General features: G+C 34.3%; 1 protein-coding gene across 2 annotated transcripts in view; it reads left to right on the top strand.

The window, feature by feature from the left end:
• The window catches only part of HNF4G (hepatocyte nuclear factor 4 gamma), a 178,231-nt gene extending 161,015 nt beyond the window's left edge, over positions 1-17,216 (top strand). For both annotated transcript variants that reach the window (XM_020971053.2, XM_020971051.2), the window contains 7 exons: positions 564-670; positions 5,236-5,391; positions 7,904-7,991; positions 10,120-10,272; positions 10,636-10,872; positions 11,883-12,005; positions 15,161-17,216. In XM_020971053.2, coding sequence (XP_020826712.1) covers positions 564-670; positions 5,236-5,391; positions 7,904-7,991; positions 10,120-10,272; positions 10,636-10,872; positions 11,883-12,005; positions 15,161-15,282 — 986 coding nt within the window. In that variant the 3' untranslated portion in view covers positions 15,283-17,216. The remainder of the gene's footprint in view (positions 1-563; positions 671-5,235; positions 5,392-7,903; positions 7,992-10,119; positions 10,273-10,635; positions 10,873-11,882; positions 12,006-15,160) is intronic.
• Positions 17,217-20,110: the final 2,894 nt, after the last annotated feature.

The raw sequence follows: 20,110 nt of genomic DNA, 5'->3' as shown, positions 1-20,110 counted from the left end.
TAACTTAGAGTAGAATGCAGACTATTCAAAATATAGCAGGGCAGAATTGGCTGACCCAACATTTTCTGCAGTGTGTGGTAACATGAAACACCTTAAATCCCAGTGTTTCATTATCTCTAGAGACAAGGCTGTCTGTTATTACTTTTTTAAAATGACAAATTCTAGCTCAAAGAACATAAATCATACCTTCCCACTTCTCAGGGTTGCCTTTCTCAGGGCTCTCAACCGCTTAGGTCTAGTAGCAATGTGGTATTGGGAAAAAGAGATCAACTTCTAATCTGAAGATCTTGCTCCAAATTCATGCTCTACTCCTGACTAACTTTGTGATTTTGGACAAGTAAGTTAACCTGTCTGAGTTTCAGTTTCCTTTTCTGTAAAATGGGGAAAATAAATTATCTGTTCCCTAATGTTGCTTTAGAATCAAATGAGATAATGCAGACTATGTAAACTTTACAATATTGCATAAGAGTAAGCTATTATTATTTCCAAATCCCATATCCCTGACACATATTTTCATGCACATGGATTTCAAGTAATTAAATCATATGCTTATTGCATTCTAGCTGTGCAAAATGAACGAGACAGGATAAGCACAAGGAGAAATAACTTTGAAGGCAGCAACATTCCCTCTATTAATACATTGGCACAAGCTGAAGCTCTTTCTCGTCAGGTACGTGCTAGATACATGTCACCCTCATCCTATTTGAAGGAGACAAGTGCTCTATCTCCTTGAAAATGTTTCATTTGGAAGGTGGAGGAGTGGGCCAGATATAAGCTTGATGTCATGGGTCTGGAGTTTTGCGAGGATTAAGGTTCTTTATTCGAGGACACAGTTCCAGATTTGAAGGAATCACTCAATATAAACATATTTGGATTTATTTTGGTGTCCAGTTGCTGGTCGGTCATGATGAAACCAGGGAAAATCTAGAGTTCTAAAGTCTAGCATTCTCAGGAGCTGGAGTAGGGGAGGGGAGGTGGAAGGTACAAGGGATGATATACCAAGGCACAGTCCCAGTCCCAGGTGAGGGCATTGGTTTTCTATCCTGCTTGTCTTGATTTAGAAGGGGGTGAGGGTAGAAAGAAATTCAAACTGACTAATCAGTTTGGACACTTAGGCCTTCTTGGGGTATAATATGCTGATTTCTGATTGAGAGCTTGACCATGATTTTGTATGGATTTTTCTTCATAAATTCTTTGGTCTTCTTTTAAGTTCTGAATCTTATCTGTGTGGGGTTGAGGAATGAAAATCAGCTGGGCTCTCTTCTGGTGATTATTATCCTGAAGATGAGTGAGTTATTAATGCTTTAAAAAAAATAGTTCCTTAGTGAATCAATTGAAAGAAAGAAAGAAGGTTCTTTTTAATGGCTCATGAATTTGGGGAGAAATTTTCCTGGAAGTCTTATAATTGTTATTTTGTTTGTGACTGAAAGGACTCTGGGTAAATCCATGCCTTTGTTTTCATAAATATACATAGTATTGCCAACTTTGACTCCTATCTTCTATATTTATTTAGCCTGCTAAATTCAGTAATATTAGTTTCTAACTTAAGTAGGATGAGAAATTCAAAAAAAGGTTCATCCATCAGGAAATAGTTCTCAGAAATCTAGGATAGGGTCAATCTTGCCTTTGCATTCTATGACTTGGACTCTCTAGAATGAAACATCTGTCTTGAGACACTTTTTATTCCCAGTTATAGATTAAAAAGAGTAACCATTGACCATACACAAGTATATTACCTATAAAGTAATTATTTTCACAAGCTCAGAACTTCAGATTACAAGTTTTGCATTTTACTAGATTATTTTAGATATATTTATTAAGTTCTTTGAGACACTGTGCTAAGGCCTGGGAATACAAAGAAAGGCACAAGATAATCCCTGCTCTCAAAGAGCTCAGTGTAATGGGGGAGACAAGATGAAAACAGCTATGTATGAACAAGATATATAAATTGGAGATAATCAATAGAGAGAAGACACTAGAACTAAGGGAGATCAGGAAAGGCTTCTTGTAGGACAAGATTTTAGCTGAGACTTGAAGGAAGCCAGAGAATTCGGGATGCAGAGATGAAGAAGGGGAGTATTTAGACAAGGGGGGACAGCCAGTGAAAATACTAGGAGGGGGGAAGCTAGGTGGCACAGTGAATAGAGCACTGGCCCTGGAGTCAGGAGGGCCTGAGTTCAAATCTGACCTCAGACACATGATACTCACTAGCTGTGTGACTTTGGGCAAGTCACTTATCTCCAATTGCCTTGTCAAAAAAGAAAAAAAAAATGAAAATACTAGGAGGGCAAGAGATGGAGTTTCTTGCTTGAGGAATAGCAAGGAGGCCAGTGCTTGCAAGGCCAGCTCTCAGAATCACAATGCTATATACTACCTGGAATGTAGTAGGTTTTCAATAAATAATTATTGAATTAAATTGAACTCTACCACTCATTTTTTCCTATAATTAGCTGTCTTATCACCCTCTCAAACACAGTGAGCTCCATTAAGGCACAACCTGTGTCTGAAGTTATAACTAATGATTTTGGCACCTGGAATAATCAGCATGAATTGCTCCTCCAATTGAACTTTATAATTAATGTTGTAAAAATAATGCAATATACATTAAAGATGAATTTTGTTAAACAAGAGGGAGGATTAGTTGCAGTACAGGTTCCCAGGTGGGTATTATTAAAAATAACTGGTGCCTTACTATTTTCTTCAATTATTTTTCTAAGTACTAAGCTCAGTCATTAAATTTTTGTACCATTTAAATGTCAGTATCCTAGGAGAAGTTTAAATTGCTCTACCTTAATCACATCTTTAACTATGTTTAGTATAGCTTTTATTTCCACAGGACTCAGAAAGTGCTTTACATTTAGGAGACATTTTATGAATATTTGTAAATTTAAATGAGTTGAAATGTTCTTCCTCTTTCAGACATAAACTCTTAACATAGCGTTGGCTTTAATATTTACAAAACCCTTTACAAATATTGTTTCATTTGATCTTCACAACCATCTTGGGAGGTACTATTGTTATCCCCATTTTACAGATGAGGAAACTTAAGCAGACAGTGGTTAAGTGACTTACCCAGGTCACAAAGCTACTAAATGTCTGAGTTAGGATTTGAACTCATGTCATCATGTCTCCAGGTCTAGAACTTTATTCACTGTTCCACCAAGCTGCCTATATAAAACATGAAGTCCTTGGTTTATATTTGCAAGGCTTCTAGCAGCATTACTACTGTCCTAACTTTCTTTTTTTATTTTATTAATTTATTTTAGTTTATCAATAATCACTTCCATATGCTTTGAGTTTAAAATTTTTCTCCCCCTTCCTCCCCATCACCCTCCCCAAGACAGTGCACAATCTGATATAGGCTATACATTTACATTCCTATTAAACATATTTTCACATTAGTGATGTTGTAAGTAAAAATTAAAACCAATAGGAGGAACCATCAGAAAGAGAACACAAAACTCAACAGAAGAGAAAAAAAATAGAAATTCAACTTCCATAGTTCTTTCGTTGGATGTGGATTGTCCTAACTTTGTTACCAAAACTTTACTTGTCACTTTGATACAGTTTGTCTACTGAAACCATTTTCTCCACAAGCCTTAACAATTGTTAATGAATTTCTGTAGATGAAACTTTATTTTTCCTCATTCAGAAAGCAAACTTAGCATTTAACTGGTCCTGGACCACAAGTCTAGGTAAACAGCTGTTTTGAATGAGGAGTAGCCTAAGTCATCCCTTCCCCCAAATTATAAATGTCCAATATTGCAAAGTAAGTACTCAAACAATCAACAAGTATTAATTAAGCATCTCTTATGTTTCAGGCACTATGCTAGGTCATGGGGATACAAATAATAAATCAAACAATCCTTACTTGTATAGTGGTTACATTCTAATATGGGAGACCACAATTACATATCTAACTAAGTATGGATTAAATATGTTGTGTGGTTCGGTTCATCATTTGTACTTGAAGAGGATCAATAACATCGTGGTGGTAGGGTCAAGGTACAGTGTGTTCAACTGAGGCTGATCAGTACAAATACAAGCATGGAAGGCTTTATGACAGGTCGGGCACAAATAGTCCTTTTGAACGTTTGGGATGGGAATGTCTCTAGATTTGTGTATCTCATTTCCTCTGTGCCACTGTGATTCTGCTTTGCTCATGGAGCACAGCACCTTCTTTGATGTGGGCATACCATACTGTGGAGTCCCATGCTAGCATCTCCCATGTCTCACAATCAACACCGAAGTTCTTCAGAGAGACCTTTGGTGTCCTTGTACCACTTATTCTGGCCTCCATGAGAGTGTTCCTTGTGTGAATTCTCTGTAAAATAGTCTTTTAGGTAAACGTCCATTTGATTGAGGCTTCATGGCCAGTCCATCAGAGTTGTACTCTCTGCAACGGAGTTTCAATGCTTGGCAGTTCAGCACAAGTGAGGGCCTTAGTATTGGGTACCCTATCTTGACAGGTAATCTTCAGAATCTTTCTGAAGCAATTCAAAAGGAATTCAGATTTCTGGCATGACACTAGTAGACTGTCCAGGTTTCACAGGCATATAACAATGAAGTCAGTACAGTGGAATAAATCTAAGGAGAATAAATGCAAAATAGTTAAATGCAAGATGGTTCCACAGAGAAAGAGTTTTGCAGAGCAGGAAAGGCTTTGTCCAGAAAATGTTATTTAATCTACTTCTTAAAGGATGAGAATTCTCTGAGGTAGAGGGAAAGGAAGGAGAGAATACATTTCAGACATAGGGAATACCATTGCAAAAGGATGGAGATGGGAGGTGTGAGTGTGTGTGTGTGTGTGTGTGTGTGTGTAAAAAATAGAGAGGGAACCTAGTTAGATGGATAACAGAGTGTGAGAAGGGAATTAATTGCAGTGAAGCTAGAAGGATAAGTAGGTCAACTCATAAAAAACAAAATACGTACTATCAGCAAAATAACTGAACTACGTGTATCAAGTAACCTTATAAACACAATAGACGTAACATAGACGTAACATAAGTCTTTGTATGTAGTAGGTTCTCATTCATTGTTGTTGAGTTGAATTTCCCTTTTGAGCAACCTTATACGGGAAGGCAAAGAGCAAACTTTTACATAATTTCAAGGTATTTTTATTTTGATGATTATAGCTTCAGTGCCTTCTGCTTAAATCAAAGATTAGCAAATGAAAATAGTGAGTTTAAAAATATTTCATATAAGTGCTGAATAGAATGTTTTTCTTTTTCTTAGATTCCAGTTTCAAGCCCCACTGCAAATACCGACATAAATGTTAAGAAAATTGCTAGTATTGGTGATGTCTGCGAATCTATGAAGCAGCAACTATTAGTCCTGGTGGAGTGGGCTAAATATATCCCTGCTTTCTGTGAGTTACCATTGGATGATCAGGTATACATTAAGCCAATCATGAAAACCACACGTGAATTGTTGGGTTAAAATGTTTCTATTCATTCAGGTGGATAGACAAGCAGTCTTTATTATTTCAGATGAGGTTTAAAGACTTCCTAGAGCTCACAAACAGACATTTACTTTTTTCCTGAGATCCTAGAGAAAATGTATATATGGTTATTTGATCACTTTAAATGCACATTTTGGGGGCAGGGGGAGTGTGTGTGTGTGTGTGTCTACTCATAAAGCAATCATTGAATATTGCTGCTACTGGCTGTTTCTAGGGCTCAGAGGTATATTGGGTATTCCTTTTTTTTTTTTTCCCTAGTAAGTTAAAGAATTACTTGGGTTAAAACTTCTTAAAGGAATGTTATAGAATTTAAAATGTGCACTTTGGGGAGCTCTGAAATTTCTTGTGCAAAGGAAATCTTAGAGGTTGTTTTAAGTCTCTAGATGTAGTGAGCTTCACAAATAAAATTGGTTGACCCTTGTCAGGAATGTTATAGAGGAGATTCATGCTTCAGGTGAAGGTTGAATTAGCTGACATCTGAAGTGCCTTTCAATTTTGGGATTCTATTTAAATAACTAGTGTGGGAAGGCCTCAGAGTAGAATGGAAAGAGAACTAGGTCAATACCAGACTTCCAGTCTGATTCTGCCTCCAACCAAATGTGTGACTATGGGTAAATTAATCATTTAATTTCTCTGTGACTTGGTTTCCCCATCTACAATGTGCAGGCACTCAACCAGATGATCTCTAAAGTAACTTAACAGCTCTGATGTCCTCTGACTTAATTCTTCAAAATATTATAGGTATTCTAGTTCTCAGTGAGGAAGAAATGGGTAGTGGAAGGAAAGGTCCTCAAAATGTCGATATTCAATGTAGATCTCAAGTTATTAAGCTATGAGGATAGCTCAAATAGACTTGTCAGCATGGTGCAAAACCCACTTCAGGATACTGTCACAGATCTTTGTGAGTACCCAGTGGGTGGGCAGCACATGCTTCTTCTTGTGCTCTGCTAGCATTTAGATGTTTCTTTCCTGGTATTCATTGGTGTAAATGATTTACTGGCTTTTGCATGAGTCTTTTAAAGATGTCATTATATTAACTTAACTTCCAGAAAAGAAAGAATGTAAGAAGTATCAAATTTGAAAACATTTTTCCTCTGTTTTTCAGTGGTTTTAAACTGAAGGTGATGGTTTTATAAAATCTGTTGAGCAATTCAAGTGAGATATTTAGTTTCACATACATTTAAAAACCCTCCATATCTTGTGTCTAATAAGTTAATCATTTCTCTTACATGATATAGCTAAAAAAAAAATCTATGCTGTCCTCATTCTCCTATACTTGATATCCCCTGGTAGTATGTCACACCCTTTACAAATGATCTTTATCTTTGTGGCCCAGAATTAAGGAAGTAAAAAAAAAAAGGGAAGATTCTAAAATCCTTTAAAATCATAGAAAAGTAAAAATATATATATATTTACTCAACTAAAAAATAAATTTGCATGGAAAGTTTAACTTAAATTTTGAAGAAAGCTTCTCACCAAGTGGTGAGAACTAAAAAATGTGGAAGCTTTTTAAAATGTTCCTCTTAACTACCTTCCTGGTATGAGTCACATTTATTGACCTGTCATAAAGATAGCTTTGTTCTACAGGTTTTGTTACAGTTTAGATAGTGAAAATGCTGAGACATGCCAGTATCATAACCTAAACAACACAAACAGGATTTTAACATTTATATGTCGTATTTTTTTTTCATTGATATCCCTCCTGAGAAGCTGATTATTTCTGATACATGGACAGGAAAATAAAATATATGACTTATTAATTTTCTTTAAATTTAGAAATGAAGCCAAATCCTAGAAGTAGCTTCCATTTACTAATGTACAAACACTGTGCTTTCCTTCATTAAGTGTGTGGCATTTATTAGATAGCCAGTTATAGTCATTGTGCCCTGTACCTCACACAATAACTTACACAGGGTGAGTGCTTGATAAATGTTTGCTAAGTAGATAAAGATATGAATTAATGATGACTAATATGAATACAAAAAATAGAAATTAAAAGATTATTATTAGGAGATTGGTAACCCCAAGTTCCTGATTTTAAGGCCAGAATGCTGGGACATTTTGGTTATTCTAGTTAGTTAAAACAACTGCCAGGAACCCAGAAGTCTGTAAGTTAATCAGTTTCTTATTATATTAGATTTTTATTTGTTACTTAGTATGATTATTAAGGAACTAGATGGCATATTGAATACAGTGTTGGATTTGGAGTCAGGAAGACCTGCCTAACTCACACATGTTCTAGCTGAGTGACTGTGGGCAAGTGAATGTACTTTTCTTAGCTTATTTCTTCATCTGTAAATGGGAATAATAATAGCATCTAATGAAAAGGATTTTTTTTGAAGATCAAATTATCTGTAAAATGCTTTATAAACTATCAAGTACTGTATAAATACTAAATTATAACATTAATTAATAACTATAATCTTTGTCTTTTTCATTAAGGTTGCACTTTTAAGAGCACATGCAGGAGAGCACTTGTTACTTGGTGCCACAAAGCGATCCATGATTTATAAAGACATCTTACTTTTGGGTAAGCATCTAGTGAGTGCCATCATGCACAAGGCCCGGCACATTTTCTTGCACATGTTTGGGATTAAATAGATTTTTGTGGGATTAATAAATTAATTTATGATTCCAGATATTTTTACCATGATTAATGTACTTATTTGTTTGGAGTCTTGAGAATAGAGATGATTACTCTGATACTACAAACACTGCAAGTACTATGAGCACACACAATGAAGAATTTCAAATCCAAATTTTGTGTTTATTGCTGACTGCAGAGTTCAGTTTGGTTGATGTCCTCTAAGGTCCTTTGTAACATTGTCATTCTAAAAATGCAATGGTTCTGTGTATTCTGTAATCTAGTTTCTGTTGAAAAAATTGTATTTGTTGTAGAATGGTTTTTGAAGAAGCATGGATCAGTAGAAAGAGTGATAGATTTCAGGTCAGAGGATATGAGTTCAAATTTTTGCTCTACTATTTAGTAGCTCTGGGAACATAGGCAATTACCTAACCTCTCTGGGCCTCAGTTTCCTTATCAGTGATATGAAGTATTTAGATACCTCCAAGGTCCCTTTCAGTTCCAAATCTATGATTCTATTATCCTAAAAACATGTGCAAGGTACATGGTCATCACCTCCAATTTCAATCATCAAAATGATCTGTTTCAATCCAAAGGAAAAAAAAACAGTCACATTAGAGATGATCAGACCCACGGGTTCATTTTTAAATAGAAAAGGAGAAGAAAGTATTACTATTTACCATCCAGCAGTAATACATGCTAGAGAAATAAATAGCTTTTGTCAGCATTGTGAAAATAATTTCCTCAATGTATCCATGATGCTTTGACCTACAAAGGAGGCTCGTCAGTAAAACTGTTGAAGACTTTTCTAAGGATGATATACTTGTTTGCCTAACTCTCCCCACTGGCATTTGTGCAATGTCTTTAGTATGTCATTAGTTATGACTGAGTCACCAAATATAAAGGCAAGCTTAGTACTGCAGAGGTATGCTAGATCCAGCTCATACTACCTCATGGAACCTGATTGTTAAATGTTCAGTGTGAGCATTTATACCACAAAAATTGGCAAACACTACAAATCAGGGCTCGATTCATTCTGTTGATTGTCTCAACTTAAGAAAGTGATGAAGAGGACATGTTAATAGTAAAGATTAAACTTAAAAGTGGGTGTGCATTTTTGGAAAGCCAGTTGTTAAACATTAATATCAATATTGGATATCAACAAAATCCAACATCGTGGAGCTAACTATACTGTTGGGGTGGGGAGGAATTGTCACTAAACCTTTGTAAGCTGCTTAACCCTGGCATTTTTAGGTAAGTGATTTTTCACAGCAGACAGAAAAGGAAATATGAATATCACCTTTGTATCGGTACCTGAGCAATTGATACCACTACTAGGAACAGCTAACATTTCTATAATGTTTTAAGGTTTATACATGACTTTGCATATATCCTCCTATTAAGATTTATTTCATATAGATGATGACCTCCATTTCTTCACATTTCATTAATAAATGATTACCTGATATTAACAGTCCACTGTTTATTACATAATTTAATCCATCACTTGTAGTTACAGAATGGGAGAATTAAAAGGTACACAAGGAGTATTCAATTTAACTATGCTGAGAATTGTGTTAATCTTTGAAAGTTAAAACCATTTTCCTCTGCTTCTGAGGACTGTCATGCAATAGCGATTGTTTGGAAGCACATGTAGCACCCAAAGCAGTCTCAGCTTTTATTTTCCTTCAATGTAACCTCTAAGGGCTTTTTAGCTTTTATATATTCTTTATTAATGACTCGGACACTGAAGGATGACTGGCAGAACTGAAAGTTAATCATTATGTTTTGCTTTCCTTTGCAGATTCTTAGCTCTTTATTAGCCTGCTCTCCAGTGCTATCACCAGTAACTGAAGCTATTCAAATACATGTGATCACATTATAAATATTATTGATCCATTATGAGTTTTTGAATATTTTTTACCTGAACTTTTTTTTATGTGTGTGTGTACGCTAGTAGTTGGCAGCGTTTGCTGGAATCTTCCAAAGTTTAACCATTTTAAATGTACTTTGGATTTACAAAAAAGAAAATACTTGATGATAATATATTATTTCTAATATGCTCTCCCCCTAGGTAACAACTACATCATTCATCGGAACAGCTGTGAGGTGGAGATCAGTCGTGTGGCCAATCGCGTTCTCGATGAACTAGTCCGCCCATTTCAGGAAATTCAGATCGATGACAATGAATATGCTTGTCTGAAGGCAATTGTATTTTTTGATCCAGGTTTGTTTTCAGAAGTGCTTTTCAAAAGAAAATCACAATGAAATAATTTATTGAATTGACTCTAGTGTGATACAATATTCTTTGCTTCCCCTCAACCCAAATGCTAAATATCATATCATAATAGATTTAAAGCTAGAAGGGATCTAAGTGGCCATTAACTTCAATCCTTTTATTATACACAGAAGAAGACTGAGGTTCAGTGAAGTCAACTTGTTTGGCCAAGGACCCCCAGCTACTGAGTGTCAGAAGCAAGATTTTAACCCAGGTCTTCCTGGTTCAAAGTTCAGCACCCTATGTACTTTGCCATATTGACTTTCTTTGTACAATTCCAGCTTGTCAATTTCTTTCCTTTTCTTTTTTCAGATGCAAAAGGATTAAGTGACCCAGTGAAAATAAAAAATATGCGATTCCAAGTCCAGATCAGTTTAGAGGACTACATCAATGACAGACAATATGATTCCAGGGGAAGGTTTGGTGAATTGCTTTTGCTCCTGCCTACACTGCAGAGCATCACTTGGCAAATGATTGAGCAAATACAATTTGTCAAATTGTTCGGGATGGTTAAAATTGACAATTTACTTCAGGAAATGTTACTAGGAGGTAAACATATTTTAAACATAAGAATTTCTATGGCACTCATTAACACTGTATTAAGTACTTAGGAATTAGTTTGCTTTCTTTATCTTTTGACAATATTTATTTTGCTCTTTAAAGTCTCTATGAGTGCTTTTTCTTCCCTTCTGCTATAAGATATGGAATTTAATTTTTATATGGTTTGAAGAAAGCTTTGTGATTGTTTAGGGACAAAGATATTTTAACTATATTCATGTGAACACTAGTTATGTCACCTTTGCTCCACATGGACTCTTTTCACAGTAGACACAACCTTCAAAACATGGTCAATGTGATTAACTATTTCTTTTGCACTACCACCAAGAATGTTATAGTTTTTCTTTTGGATCTCTGCCCTGCTAATTTACAGCATTAAAGACATTGAAATTGCAATGTCTTATAATAATTTATTATAAATACCCTTTAAAACAATTCAATGAGTAACATGAATTATTAAGCAAGCAGTGAAAGAGAAAAATAAATCATATATTCCATCAATAGATTTAATGCAAGGAGTTAGTTAAGACCATTTAAAAAATTCATTATTTTGATCTAGATTAAATTCACTGTAAAAATTCCTTCCCCCCTTGTATTATTTTCTGCTTAACTTTATGTGATGTTTATGGCATATCCTAGGCCCTTCTTCTAAAATATAAAGCACTCTTGATATTAGGATTATGTCAAATGTTACTAACCAGAGATTAGTAGTTCTTAGAATTCCCTTAATGGCAAGCAAGCTCCATAATGATTCCTGGAAGAGATACACAAGGCCCTTTATTAATGTAAAGCATTATAAAATACAATATTAATTTAAGCAGTGTTCAGTGGAAGCAGGCATTGTACTTAAAATGGTAGTGTTCCCGTTAATTTATTATTGAATTCCCAAAAGGCCATTTGTAAGAACAGCAATATCTGAGATTCCAATAAGAATATTTGGTCTGAAGTGAGCTTGCTATTCACAAATATCACTAACACTAGCATGTTAATTATATTTTTAGGTGCTTCTAATGATACTAGCCATCTTCATCATCCTGTGCATCCTCATTTATCCCAGGATCCATTAACCGGGCAAACTATACTTATTAGCTCTATGTCAACTCCAGTGCGTACAGAACAGATCTGTAAGTCATAAGTGAATTTTCCATCATGGTATCTCTTAAGCTTTTGATCTCCTAATCCTTTGCATTTGGTGAAAAGAGCCCAGGCTAGAAGAAAAAAAAAGAAACAAACTTGCTTTCTGATCTCTGTTTAAGGACCTACTGGCAGTGGGTCATCCAGCAAGTCAGTTAACCTCCTTAAATCTGAATTTACCTATTAAAAGATGACAGTGAGGCAACCAACCCTTTTCTAACTGACATGTTTGTTGTGAGAATAAAATAAGATAATATGAAAATACTTTGAAGCTAAAAGTACCCAACCAATACAACAATTCATTATTGCATATTTTCATCTGATCTGAACACATATCTCTGGAAAGCCACAGGAACCAGTTGCATTACACTAATCTCTTGATGGGATAGCAATCTTCTAATTTTATGATGAACATCATAAGAAGCATCCTTTTCTGAATCAGTGCCAAGATATGACTAATCCCAAATTCCTTAAAACATCCAACCTGTATGTCAAACTACTTCACTCACATAAATGGTTTTATTTTAATGTTTCCATTAATATAAATGCTATTACTTATAAACTCATGGTACTAAGTAGTCAATTTCAATATGATTTAATCACAATTCCTAAAAGATAACAATTTTAGAAAGTATATGACATCAGTAGGTCTTTAGAGTAACTTAGAAACATTAATTTTGTTTTATCCCTCCAAGGAATATATTAGTTTCTGTATTTTGTGTCCAGCACAACTGAGAAGGAGAATTTCTCTAACTAGCCCAAGGCCACATAGGAGTCTATGGCAATGATATTCCTGAGTGATTTGAGTTATTCATAAACTTTGAAAACAAATCATGCTAACACACTCACAAGCATCAAAAATAACAACTAACATCACCAGTTTATCCTACTATTAGCTAGAGAATCTATATTTTCCTTATAATTAAAAAAATTAGTCTTCCACTTTCTGAAAACTGTAAGTTACAATAATTAAGTTTTAGAATAAACATTTAAGCCTCACCAACCTCTCCCTTTCTTTTATTTTTCTTAAGAACTAGTATTTAATGAGATCACTTTATATCATATTTGTTCACTTGTAATATTTTTGGTTTTGTGCATTTAACAAATTAAGAAAGTGATTTAATTTAAAACATCTAAATCTCATACACATACACATTGTCCAGGACTCCATTAGACATCATATTGCCCCCAAAGTCATAAATCCATAGATAATAGCCAGAAGGCAAAATAAGACCTCTAACATATTAGCTATAGTTTTTTGTTTGTTTGTTTTTTTGGTGAGGGAATTGGGGTTAAGTGACTTGCCCAGGGTCACACAGCTAGTGTCATGTTTCTGAGGCTGGATTTGAACTCAGGTCCTCCTAACTCCAGGGCTGGTGCTCTATCCACTGTGCCATCTAGCTGTCCCTATAGTTTTTTAATAGCCAATGATGGCACACTTAAAAATAATAGGGAATTCATTTACTAAGGTTAACAAAGAAGTCAGACTTTGTTAAAGAATGAGCACCTTCTGCTTTTTTTTCTTTTTTAGTAGCACACAATAGCAAATTATTAACTGATTTTACTACTTCTGTCTTTGTCGACAAAGCATCAAGCTACATTTTTCCCCCCAGATTCTAAATTCATTTCTTAGCATCTTGCGTTGGAGACTTTCAACATCATCTAGCATGACCTACTGATTTTACAGACGAGGGCAGAAATGTTGAAAGGACTTTCCACAGTCACACTCAATTAGGAATAAGGGAGCAGAGGCAGGTTGTCTCACTCCAGAGCCCATGCTCTCTCTCTCTCTCTCTCTCTCTCTCTCTCTCTCTCTCTCTCTCTCCCTCTCTCCTAAGTTCTGCTCTCTTTTGAGTAGTGGCCTAGTCAAGGTGATAGAGTCTATACCTTCTGTCTCCTATCATTAGTAACAACAAATAACTAGGGGGGATTCATTATAAGTTACAATAATTTAGTTTTAGAATAAAGTCTCTCTTAATTCATCTTAATTAGAGAGAATGTCATACAATGGAAAAATCAGTTATAAAATGTTTTAGAAGAACATACTTTTATTCCAGAAAGAAAAAAAGGAATAATGTCATTTTTCAAAATGTTTTTAATAAATGGATATGAATCATTTGTGGCTTAGCTGAAGATTTTTTATACAAAATGGCTTCCTGGGGCCTGAAAAGCTGTACGGTGTAGTAGAAAGGTGCAGACCTGAGATAAAATATGGCCTCATATACTTACTACCTGTGTGACCCTGGGCAAATCAGTTAACCCTCTTTGCCTCAGTTTCCCCCTCTGTAAAATGAGCTGGAGAAGAAAATTGCAAACTACTGCAGTATCTTTGCCAAGACAACCTCAAATAGAGTCACAGATAGTTGGACAGGGCTAAAATGGCTAAATAACTAGTAGAATGAGATAGGGGCTTTTAATTAGGAAAGCTGGGTTTAAATTTTGCCTCAGACACTCAACAATTGTGTGACTAGATAAGTCATTTAAACTTTCAAAGGCTCAGTTTCCTCGTCTATAAAATCAGGGTAATAGAACTTGTACTACTTAACTAGTGGGTTGTGAGGAAATACATTGCAAATATTCAAGCAGTATAAAAATGTGACTTACTATATTTATTAACCTTTTTGTAGGCTGGTCATTTTTTATCTGCATTGTCAGCTTACAAAGCAAGCACACTTCATGTCTGAACTCTTAAAAATTCTGAATAAGTAGAATCTAAATTAATAATGTTTTATTATATGAATTTTTTAATTAATGCAAAGATAGTAGCTGTTTGTTTAAGACTGTAGGCTTCTATGATTTCATGATTGTTCATATGATAAGCTTTTTCTACGTGAGGTACTCAGAGAATTAAATGAACATTTATGTTATAAAGAATGTGAATGCTAAGATTCATAATATGACTTTTATTTTGATGTTAGAACTTTTATGGAGCTATTTATCCCTAAAAGTTTAATAGAAGCAAAAGACAAATAACTTTCATTTTTCAAATTTCCACATTATGTAAAATCTTTCCAGGTACTTTTACCACATAAAATACCATATGTTGAGATAGTCCTGGACAATGTGCAATGTTATGATATGTTCTCAAAATGTTATCGATATTCCCAATTAGTTTTCTTGAACAATTTTTTAATTTCTTTTACAGCAACTCCGGAAACCCCACTACCTTCCCCACCTCAAGGCTCTGGACAAGAGCAGTACAAAATGCCCACAAACCAGGCTTCAGTCATTTCACATCAGTCTATTCCCAAACAAAAGCAATTGTGATAATAAATGTTGCATTTTAATTTTTTTTTAACATGCACTGCTTAAATGTGAATAAAGGTGATATTAGAAATATCTCAGAATAGTGATTAAGGCTAACCCTTGGCCAAAGAATTATGGTGCTGTTTTAAGAGGGTTTCCTATTATCTATTTTTTAAAAAAATCTTTGAAAGCTTTAAGACACAAAGTAATAATACAACTCTGAGTTTGGATATAATGTTATAACTTGTTCTTAGTCGTTTATATTTTCTCTCAGCCCTCGCACAGTTTTGGAACTAGTTAAATCTGATATACCACTTGAAGATATCTTCTTAATATTCTCTTAAATCTGTAAATAATTTCTTCATAGAGACAAGATGCAGAACTAAGTGTACTTTTTTGCTGTGAATAGTCGACTAGAAAGCCTCAGTTAAAACATGAACCAAAGCTTCATAAATTATAAACTTGTAGATTAGTAAATAAAGTAGTTATTGTATAATGGAGCCAATGTCATTTAAAAAATATAACTTGTAGTCATTGTTTGACTTAACAGTTCCATGTATTTGATCCAAAAACATCTTCTGCTAGGTTTAACTTGTTTGGAGAAATCAAGAAGCATAATTCATTCACTTAAAAAAGTTCAAAGAAGCGTGGGAACATGCAATACTTGAGCTGCTCTGTATATGTATATATGTGTGCACGTGTGTGTATGTGTGTTCACTGATAAATGAATGAGCCATAGCATTTATTTGTACGTTTTTAACACACATTTTTTAAAAACACACTTCTCTATAGAAAAAAAACTTAAATTTCTAAGGAAAGTAAAAGAAGGAAACATCTGCAGTGATTTGGAGAAATTTTAAAAGAGAAACCCATTCAATCCAGTAGATTTTCAAATAGCACATGGCAAGGAGCCTAAGTGAATCACACACCTATCATACCAAGGCATAGTGCGGTTTCCAGAGGTAACTGATTATGCTTTTCTCTTATCTAAAAAAAAAAATAGTATCCTTGCCCTTTAATAGGGACAATTCAAAATGTTTATGTTATGCACTTAGTAATTATTAACATTGAGTCATTATCATGACCACAACAAAGAGTAAGAAGACATTATTGGGTTGACCCCAGAAACAGTTTTCTACCTTTCAATTTTCAAGCCCAGTTTAGATTAGCATGAAGATTACAGAAGGAACTCTGGCCATTCCAATGCTATGATTCCCTGAATGGCTTCATTAAAATGTCAGCTAATTCACTGGCTCTTCAAGTGGAATTAAGTTTTAGAAAATAGAAACCTTAAAAACTCAGAGTGATTTCATAGAAATCCACAAAATGCCTTTAAATAAGATGCCATCCTTTGTGGATTGCTAAATATACCTGTAAGAGTAAGAAGAAAAAAATTATCTGAGCTTGTAACTTTTGGATATTTGTTTTTAGAGTGTTTCCTTTTTATATGTGTAAGGATTCTCTGATTTATGAAGACGGCTTTGCCTTTTTGTTAACTTTTGATTCTTTTTTATACTGTTCTCTTTTTTAGACATGTTGGAATGTGACTTAAATATATAATATAGAAAAAAATTTAGTATATTATATAAACATACCCAGATAAATTTACCAAGCAGCCCTACACTATTGAGCTTATAAGATTGGGTTTTCATGATTCAATCTCATCAGGGAATATATATGATAAAATATTTTTATATATTGAACTGCCAAAATAAGAAGACTAGGCATAGGCACATTAAAAGTTTCAGGATATTTTCAATTTATAAATAAATGATGTTATCTATTTTATACAGTGAAAACTTTTCATATAATGAAAATGAATAATTTATTGTGAAATGTTGATTTATTTTATAAATATAAAATTATTTTTATAATTACTTTGCTAAAAATCAAAAATGACTAGATTTGTTAAATGTTAAATTATAGTGAAATGAAAACTTTCCCCTCAAACTGTGATACCATGTTATTTCACTAAGCTTTCAGAATAAAAAAAAGAAAAGAAAAAAGAAATGTCTCAAATGGGCTATTTTTTCAGCTAGTATAAATGCTGTTATAATTATGCACATTCGAACTTTTTTTATACACTCACATATAGACCTATATGTCATGATCTCTGATACTTGTTTGTCAAGTATGAAGAAAATGAATTAATAAACTCTAAATCACAGTATGGAAAATCTATGGAAATATACATATACACACATATATATGCATATACACATACACATATACACATGTATATTTCAATAGTCCTTTTAAATTTCATTCTACAAAAGCTTATAACTTTGGTTCATATTTTAAAAGGATTGCAGCTTTTTGAATGAATAACCTAGAGGTAATTTACTTCTATGTGGTTGTAGCATCACATGTTTAATTAGTTAATTGTGAGGTGTCCCCTCCCCTCCAACAGCATCCTGCCTGACCCCATTCTAACAATGCCTTCTGCTATTAAAAATAATATACCTTTAAAACTCTGTTTGACTTCAGAAATCTCATTGTTCAGCAATGTCTGACTAAAAGTTAGTTATGACCATTAATTTCTAGCATTTCAACCAAAGGGCAGAGGTCACAGTGCCAAGTCCTATACTAGGTCTTAGAAATGAAAAGGCAAAATGAAACGGCACCTGCCCCTCAAGAAGCATATACACTTGGCACATATCATCATTCTCATCACTTTCTAGATTAATTCTATGTACTGGGAGTAATCTTGCATCAGTAAAATAACTAAAGGAATAGATACTTTCATCTTAACAAGAAATAAAGCCTAAAAAGTACTAAGATTTTTTTTTTAATAACAGAAGGCATTGTTAGCCACAGGAAAACATAAAGAGGCACACATCATCATTTTCCTTGGGATAACATGACAGCCCTTTATGGAGACATGACAGTATGGTAGAAAGAGCATAGAATTTGGGCTTATGGTATGACTTTCCCATTTTCCAGCTATGCAGGCTATTCAGTAGGTCAGTTGACCTACTGAATCTCAGTTTCTTTATCTGAAAACAACTCAATAGAAACAGATACAGACACATTGTCAACAGTAATAGTCCAAACCATCTTTGGCCTCATCATGTGGATATTCCCATCAGTGATACAAAGCACAAGCCATTCATACTAGCGCATTTTGTAATATGCATCCATGTCTTCTGATAAATTCATTACAGATAGTCCAACCAATATAATGGTGATTGCACTTTTTTTTAATTGGGAGGATATCAATGGAGTATATTATATGCCCACTGTCATCCCACTTCTTGTGGCACTAGCCATCTTTTCTGCTTACATATTTCCATGATGATATCCTTTACACCAATCCTTCATAATTCTTTGTAATGTGCTCCAGCCTGCTCACTATAACTTAAGCCTTTCCACATTGTCTTTTTGGTGATACTTAATTTCAATTCTTTGGAGACTATAGCATTCTGTGATTCAAAGACACAACAATTTTGGAGGAGTATGATTATTAAAAAGATAGACCTTTGTCTAGGTAAGAAACTTGTAGTCATCAAAATAACTTTTCAATTTCCCAAGGTCAATACATTCTGCTCTCTTCTTTCTGCAATTTATAAGTTCATTTGCATTTTGCCATAAACATCTTTATATATGTATGTGTATAATCACATACATAGTATGCATATATGTGTATATATGCACACACATATATATGTACACATATGCATATACTTGCTATTTGATGTATCAGTTAGACACTATTATATCCACACTCATATATATATATAGATTGATGATATATATATTGTATGAGCAACATATGCACACACTGTATACTGGATGTTATGTATATTATATCCATGTATTTATATACTGTATATTAATGAACACATGCACAGAATATGAGGATATATAAATACACATGTATACATATATGCCCATATGTAGAATTATAAATATACACAAAGCTTTATGTGGTGAATAGCTGGTACAAAATTGTGATAAAAGAAACAAAGATTACAATAGGGATTGTGTTAGGATTGTGTTAACACATTCTGATATTCCATTGAGGAGTCTATAGAAGTTAAAGTCTTTTGTTGGAATAGTCCTACTACATTAATATGGATTCTTAAACAATACAGCTTCTTCTTTGTCACTGGAAATCATGGCAAAGGAGAACGAACACCTTGCATTGAGTCAGAACACCTTAGCTCTGGTCCCAGCTGCCTGTGTTACTCTCTATGTCATGCTGGGAAAATAATTTCACATATGTGGGATTCATTCAGTAGTATCATCTGTGAAAGGGAATAATTCACATAGATGCTTGCTAAGTTTATCTTTATTGGTAAATTTCTGAAATCCTATATTCCACAGAAGAGTAGGTGCCTCTTCAAGGATAATGTCATGTTCTACAATCATAATCACACAATGCTAGTGATATGAAATAGCTTAGGGCTGTGATAAATATCCCTCATTTGACATAAGAAGAAACTGGAGACTAGGAACATAAAGGGACTTGCTCAAGATCACATCCCTACTAAGTATTTTTGTGTCATTCGTAAACACAATGAACGTGTCACTTAGGCTATTATTGAAACTGTCCAATTCAACAACTGCTTGACCTACCAGAAAATCTTCCTTTGTTAGCAGTTCCAACACCACCAAATGGCTTTTCCACTAGGTAATTAAGTGACTCAGCATAGGCTTTGAGGAAGAAAAAAAAAAGAAATGAGAGAAATTGAGCAACAGTAGAAATGCAGGAAGCTCTTGTTTTGTTCTAATAAGCGCATCATGGATTAACTGATTTAGGGTGGCACAAATTGATCAATGTAAGAAGATGAAACTAGATGTTCTGGTTCGCCTTTCTCTTTTTTCACTCAGATGCCCAGCTATAGCA

Source organism: Phascolarctos cinereus, unplaced genomic scaffold (genome assembly GCF_003287225.1).
Source record: "Phascolarctos cinereus isolate Bilbo 61053 unplaced genomic scaffold, phaCin_HiC Scaffold_4;HRSCAF=312, whole genome shotgun sequence".
Taxonomy (NCBI): Eukaryota; Metazoa; Chordata; class Mammalia; order Diprotodontia; family Phascolarctidae; genus Phascolarctos; species Phascolarctos cinereus.
Note: the sequence above shows the minus strand (reverse complement) of the source record. Positions and strands in the feature narration are given on the sequence as shown.